Source organism: Seriola dumerili, unplaced genomic scaffold (assembly GCF_002260705.1).
Source record: "Seriola dumerili isolate Sdu_G_001 unplaced genomic scaffold, Sdu_1.0 BDQW01003285.1, whole genome shotgun sequence".
In the NCBI taxonomy this organism is placed as follows: Eukaryota; Metazoa; Chordata; class Actinopteri; order Carangiformes; family Carangidae; genus Seriola; species Seriola dumerili.
The window spans coordinates 1-7,817 of NW_019177540.1; the positions used below are offsets into that span (position 1 = coordinate 1).

Here is a 7,817-nt window from a genome sequence, read left to right on the forward strand (position 1 = left end):
GATCATTGGGCATCTAACACTTGTAATAAGAATCTAGCATTGTTCCAGACATTCCGAGGTTCTTCCTCCATCCACCGCCCGGTTCAACCCCACTAGAGACAAAGCTCGTTTTTCTCCCTGTCAAGAGGTTGGTTTCAAAATCATCTCGACATCCTGGAGCGTCTGCTTGATTGTGTAGTTTTAGAACAAAATTTCTCAGTCGGTTCCAGGCGGTAGGTTGGAGACCATTATTTCCAACATCTAAATCACCGCCCCTTCCAAATCCAAATTTCGATCCCTGCTGACTGCAGGACTCGCTTATTTAAATTTAATGTCACCTTTCTCAAAGGCTGGGGGGTGTCCATTAATATCTACGCATCTCAACTATATCCTGCTAAAATTCCGTGATGGGGTTTGCTAAAATAATTTGAAATGCAGAGCACAAGGAATCGTCTGTCCGCACAGCGTCTCTCTGTCTATTCTTTCTTTGATAAGGAGGACTCCCCTGGCTTTATTCCTGCTCAATGTATTCTCTGCATGTCACCAAAGTAGACTCACGAGCATACGTTTTTTAGTCTCTCTACATCTTAAACCCAAATCTCTGCTACATTTCGACTACGAACCCACTGAAATTTCCTCGTTAATAGAATAGCTGACCTGGGCCGAGCCACAGGACCAACCAAAAAGGAACGACAGGAAAAACCAAACTTGCGTTTTCCATATCGTTCTCCTCGATAATCTGATGTTAAAGGCAAACAATACCGCGGTTTTTCTGTCGAGTAAAAAAGTGTAAAATATATCTCCAAGCAACAAGAGAGAGTCAGAGACATATTACAAAAGCAAAGAACTGAAAATAGTCCAAAGCGCAGATAGTGTTTCTGGATCTCGACTCTAACCATTCAGCTGGGCCTGTAATCTAGTATCCGTCCATTACTCGCAGTCCTGGCGTTTTAGATGGAGAGAACACTGTGATAACTACTAATCTTCCTGGATGAGTAACATCGCTGGACTACAGCGCATCCCTAAGGAGTCACAATGCAAAAACATGGCAGGCAAACAGTTGTTAAACAAGTAAACCGAGTTTCGTGTAGCGCCCATGATGACGATTAAACAACAAACAGAAATTGAATAGTCTTTATGGTTGAGAAAACATAAAAAATGCCACCTACGTCCTAAAAATTGGCTGCAATCGCACTCCTGTAAATTATTTTAAAGAAAGTCTGCTGCATCTACATACATTTTCTTCATGCACGTCAAGCGTACGGTAAGTAGGATAGGATACTACGACACACATTACACATTACATGTTCCAACAAACAAATGAACAATCACGGACCTTCTATTTCCGTACTTATCGTCTCGTTGCTGAATATGACATAGAGAGTAGATTTTTACTATGAACACAGGATTAAATGCCATAACATGTAACTAAAAAATAAAGAACAAAAAAGATGCAAAGCTTATAAATACACCATCTTAATGTAACTCAGCGTCTCAACACCTCATAGAGGAGAGCTCTGGTTCAGTCCAGGATGGCCTCTTTCAATTCTGTTATCCGCTGCATGGTCCCTGTAGAAACTGGGGTCCATTATCCAGCAGTTCGGGCACTACACCAGCCTCTGCCGAATACGTCACTATTTCTGGAGGTCACAGTCAGTCCTGCCCACACCTCGTAGTTGTTACACGTGCTGGAAGAAGTTCCCATGTACCAAAGTGGTTCTGAGTAACCGTGGTGCGTATAATATGGCAATCACACTCGGGAGATTGCGAGTGATACAGGCATGCCGAGACTGTCTCCATCTGTAGATTTTCACTAAGATATTAATTAACCACTACACAACACGTGAGAAGAGGAAGGAAACTACAGCCAGAAGCCAAACACCAAGTAAAAGTCAGGTTGTCATTTACTCCTCTGTCGTGTGTAAAGTCAGTGAACTCCGACAGCGCACTTCAGCGGGAAAGCTGCTCGACCACCAGCCACACTCTAACAATGCACCTCGTAGCCTGATACGAGACAGGGCCCTGCCCGTTGTCCGTCCCACTACTAACAGTCAGTCTTTGGTTTCACCTGCCATCCTTCACTCTCAGGACTAGATTGTCGCCGTGCGTTAAGCTTCTTATTTCAAATTTCATTCCCATTCTGTAAGCCAACCACAACCCTATCAACCCACAGCGTCCCTGTCTGTGGACTCCTTCCATTGCATGCTTAATATAGGAGAGCCAGGCATTCGTCCGGCGCGGTCCCAAATCAACCAGCACCACTTAGTTCACCAGATAGCCACATCTGCTGAACGCAGGCACCATTCAGCCAACCAGAGAGCCACCAGTCTGACTGAGTACAGAACCTGAGGAGGAGTTGTCGTTCCTGGTCCTGGATCAGTATTTTCACAGTCACATTGCTACTGAGTGGAGGGAGAGCCTCCATCCTGCGCTTTTGACGCGCGAAGGAAGTGGAAATCTTGATCTGCTCGTAGTCAAAGAGCGCACTGCATGGAATGACTCCACTATCCAGCACTAACTGACACGTTATGAGGCAGACTTGCGCCCACTCCTGTTAACACGAGGAGTTCCTCCGCCTTTCCAGCTACTGGTTAAGGACCACACTCGGGGTTGCATTACTCGGTTCGCAGTCAGCATCGTATGGCTTTACTTGTGAAATAATAGAGCAGGGCCTTAGGTGTTGGTGCTTTTCGTTCTACAACCTGCTCCAGGCCTTGATATTGAAGGGCTCCTTTCCTCAAAGGTGGCGCGTTGTCAATTCAACCATCAGAGATCTGTAGGTGATAGTGAACGCTGGCTGGAGAGGCAGGGGGACTCACCTCATTCAGGCAGGTACTGTTATATCTACTACTCAGAGGCTCTTCTCTCCTCGTCCTGAGGTTACACTTTGATGGTTAGGGCTATACGGTATTCAAAAACATTATTCGCGTGGCTAAATTTAATTATCAACATGACAGAGGATTTTTCATTTAAATTGACAACAGTGGGGACCTCTTGCCATTAGATACTCAGAATCTGGGTCATTTGACACCTTCATTAAAGCTATTACAGTGTTTCTTCGTAGGCTGAAATCCTCTGTGGGTACGGGACGCCTGATGTTGACTACTATTACAATACCACAAACCGAAAGCGAGGGAACAAATTCATGGAATACAAAAATTACAACAAACAACACCTCTTTTTTCCCCAGCGGTTTTCACAATTTTAATATCAATTTATTCATCTTTACTCCGACATTCTGCCACGAACGTGACCACTTTTGATCAACAGCGGGCCTTCTTATGTCCCGATGTAATAATGTTCTTTCGTCTCTTTCATTAAGGGTCCTATCTGCGGACCTTCTAATGCCCCCGCCAACATCGGCCTTGGCACTGCCATAATTATGGAACATATCACTCGACAACACATGTATCCATGCATTCCCGATTGGACCGCTAGCCCGTCACCTCTCCCCCATCTTGATGCCTTTGGCTCTGGCATCACGCAAGCGCCTTGACCTTAGCTAACGGAGGTGTGTTCCTATATTGCGGGATATTTCTCCGTGTAATGCTGTGCTTTGCTAAACAGATTTGCTGAAAGCGGCAGGCGGGCGAGTTGGGCTTCCTCGGTTAGCATTCCAAACACCAGTCACATGAATTTTGCATTGTCTCCTGTCAGTTTGTTGGTTCATCCTTACCATCCTCCGCTGTTAAACAATGATATATTGTTCTGGCATATTCTCTCGGGTCCAAAGGTTTTTGTTAAAAATCATCTCATACCTTTTGCTTACCACAGACCTCCTCTCGATGACCTTCAGTGCAGCAAATGTCTTGTTTACCAATGAGCAAGCTATTAACAGATAAATTCCGCCACGCAATAGCGGAACACTCACAAAGATTAGATTCTGATAATGACGACTACATGCGCCTTCTGATGCAGACAAAGGGCTCAAATTGGAGACGGTGACCGTACCGGTCATCTTTAGGAGTGTGTAATAGCATTAGGATTACTGTTTCTCTCGAAGTTTAATTTCATATTAACAGTTCACCAGGAGACACTGATGTGGTATTAGTAACCGGTACCAAGTCAGACTATGAAGAGAATAAACATTATCACATCCCGACATTCTGTTAGATCAATGGTGGACTCTCAGATTCAGGTGAGTTAAGTTTAATTACATTGAAGTATTATTGACGGGCTGCTCGAGAATATGACATTAGGGCCCCCTATTTGTAAATTATGATATCTCTAACATCATGGCTGTCCGTACCAGAGGATTCAGCCTCCACCAAAACAAGAAGGATTAATAGCTTTTAATGAAGTGTAAGCCATGAACCCAAGATTCTGAACTAATGGAAAAGGTGGACTGCTCCACTGTTGTAATAAATGAAAAACCTGTGCCATTGAAATTAAATTTACCAACCAATAATTCTTAGTATACTAACCAACAGGAACTAGGAAGAGGAGAAGAGCCTCTGAGTCTTATATATAACAGTGACCTGCTCTGATGTGGGAGTCCCCTCCCTCTTCCAGCAGCGTCACTATCACCTTACAGATCTCTTATGTGAATTGAACAGACGACGCCCTGTCTCTTCTTTGAGGGAAGCTCAATCTCAGCCCTCATTCAATTATTTGTACAGAAACCAAACACACCAGCCTCTCTCATATATCACAGTTTGGAAAGCCATTAGATGCTGACTGGAACCAGGAATGCCCAGTTCGTGTCTTACATTACTGGAGGATCCTCCTCGTTAACGTGCCTCTTTGTGCCAGTCTCCGTGCATACGTGTGTCCGTTAGTGCTTGATAGCTGGGGAGAGTCATCCATGGCAAGAGCTCGCACCTCTTTTGACTACTGTGAGCAGAGTTCCAAAGAATTCACACTTTCCGCGTCAAAGCGCAGGATGAGCTCTCTGTCTCTCAGTTTAGCGAATGTTACTGTGAATTAAATTACTAGATCCAGGACCAGATACGACACCCTCCTACAGGTTTCTCCTGTTACCCAGTCCAGACTGGTGGCTCTCTGGTGGCTAAATCGTGCCTCGTTCAGAGATGTGGGGGCTATATCTGTCTTGTAACCTAAAGTGGTGAGCTGTTGATGTGGACTCTGGACAGAATGCGCTGGCTTCTCCTATAATACTGCAGAAAAGCCACAGACAGGGCGCTGTTGAAGTGGGCTTACAGAATGGAGAAATTAAGAAAACTATCGCCCAAGTCACTGATAAAGATGACAGTGAAAGCAAGTATGACTGTTATAGTGGAGGACAACGGGCAGCCCTCCCTCGTTTCAGCTTACCCAGTCATTAAGTAGTTAACGTGGCCACTGGCGAACAATCTAGAGTGTGGCGGACAGCTTCCCTTGAGAATGCTGGTCTGATCGTTCCATCTGACTAATTACACACGACAAGGCGTAATTAGCGATACACAATGACAACCCTGACTTTTTAGTTCGAGTGTTGGCTCTGGCTATGAGTTAGTGTGTCCTTCCTCTTCACTGCACGTGCTTTAGAATGTTATTATATCCAGTTCGAGAAATTCTACAGATGGAGACAGTCTCGGCCATCCTGTCTTGTTTCTACTCATGAGCGAGCTTACTGCTCCCTGGTGTCTATTTTCTTCTTTTATAATAAGGTCCCAACGCGAACCGCTCCTCTTTACGCTAGCTAGTCTACACCTTTTGGCGGTGAACTCAGTGAACTCTCCAGCACCTGGAGCATCATCAGACTACTCGCGTCCCGGTTGGTATGAGCAGGTGAGCGAAGCTGACTCCCAGAAAGAGTACCTGTAAGTTTCAGGCAGAGCTCGGTTAGTCTCGAAGAACTTAAGACGTGACATCTAAAACCCAATCTGCGTGCTGATAATGGACCCATTCTACAGACCACTGCACGGTACAGAATGAAAAGAGCATCCTGGATGAACCAGACTCTCCTATAGTAGGTTAGACTGTTACATTAAGTTAGTATTTATACTTTTGCATCTTAATGCATTTAGTTACCATGTTATGCATTTAATTGCTGTTTTATAGTAAAAATTATCTATTCATATTCACCACCAGAGACATAGTCGAAAGAAGCCGTGATTGTTCATTATTTTTGAACCTGTAATGTGTAATGTGTGCCTATACCTATCCTACTTACCACGTTTGTGAGGAAATGTATGAATGCAGCAACTTTCTTTTAATAATTTTACAGATGCAATCTCAGCCATTTTAGGACAGGCATTTATGTTTTCTCAACATAAAACTATTTAATCTCTGTGGTTTAATCTTCATCGGGCTGCTACAAACCGATTTATTTTTAACACTTTTCCTGCAGTTTTGCATTTTGAACTCTTAGGGACGCTGTAGTCCAGCATGTTACTCAGGAAGACTATATTGTCAACAGTGTCTCTCCATCTTAAAACGCCAACGAGGAGAGGAGGATACTAGATACAGCCCACGAAGGGTTACAGTCGAGACTAAAACACTTATCTCGCTTGGAGTATTTTCATTCTATCTTGTGGAATATTTCCTGACTTTCTTCTTGTTGCTTGGAGATATATTTTACACATTTTACTCGACAGAAAAACGCGTATTGTTGCCATTAACACAATATCGAGGAGAACAATGAAACGGCAAGTACTGTTTTTCCTCTCGTTCCTTTTTGTTGGTCCTGTGCTCGGCCAGGTCAGCTATTCTATTAACGAGGAAATGTCAGTGGGTTCCGTAGTCGGAAATGTAGCAGAGGATTTGGGTTTAGATGTAGAGAGACTAAAAACACGTAATGCTCGTGTCTACTTTGGTGACAGCAGAGAATACATTGAGCTGAATAAAGCCAGGGGAGTCCTCCTTATCAAAGAAAGAATAGACAGAGAGACGCTGTGCGGACAGACGATTCCTTGTGCTCTGCACTTTCAAATTATTTTAGACAAACCCATCGAATTTTACAGGATAATAGTTGAGATCGTAGATATTAATGACAACCCCCCAGCCTTTGAGAAAGGTGACATTAAATTTAAAATAAGCGAGTCTGCAGTCACCGGATCGAAATTTGATTTGGAAGGGGCGGTGGATTTAGATGTTGGAAATAATGGTCTCCAAACCTACCGCCTGGAACCGACTGAAAATTTTGTTCTAAAACTACACAATCAAGCAGACGGCTCCAGGAATGTCGAGATGATTTTGAAACAACCTCTTGACAGGGAGAAAAACGAGCATTTGTCTCTAGTGTTGACGGCCGTGGATGGAGGAGAACCTCGGATGTCTGGAACAATGCAGATTCTTATTATAGTGTTAGATGTCAATGATAACGCACCCATTTTCACAAAGCCAATATATAAAGCCACCGTGGCAGAAAATTCACCAAAAGGCACAGTTGTGACCACAGTTAGTGCATCCGATGCAGATCACGGATCAAATGGAAGAATAACATATTCGATCAGAAATACTTTAGATGATGTCAGACATTTGTTTGCGGTGAATGAACATACTGGCGAGGTTAGATTGATTGGAAATATTGACTACGAAAAATCACGAAATTATCAAATAAATTTACGTGCAAGTGACGAGGGAGGACTAACAGACACATGCAAAGTAATAGTCGACATTATAGACGTAAATGATAATAACCCGCTGATAGATGTTATGTCTAAAACAAATGTGATATCCGAAGATATCAAAAGCCATACTGTTGTAACAATAATTAACATTCAGGACGTAGACGACGGTGAGAATGGTAAAGTCAAATGCACAATAAATGAAAATATTCCGTTCTTATTGAAGTCTACTGAAAGTAATTTCTATAGTTTAGTGACAGACAGTGAATTAGACAGAGAGAGAGCCTCTGATTATAATATAACAGTGACCTGCTCTGATGAGGGAGT

At 43.4% G+C, this 7,817-nt stretch overlaps 1 protein-coding gene across 1 annotated transcript; it reads left to right on the forward strand.

Moving 5' to 3' along the window:
• Window positions 1-4,096: 4,096 nt before the first annotated feature.
• LOC111239628 (protocadherin beta-18-like) lies at window positions 4,097-7,724 on the forward strand. Its single transcript, XM_022769508.1, has 3 exons — window positions 4,097-4,117; window positions 6,622-7,495; window positions 7,717-7,724. The coding sequence occupies exons 1-3, from the start codon at window positions 4,097-4,099 to the stop codon at window positions 7,722-7,724; spliced, it is 903 nt and encodes a 300-aa protein (XP_022625229.1).
• Window positions 7,725-7,817: the final 93 nt, after the last annotated feature.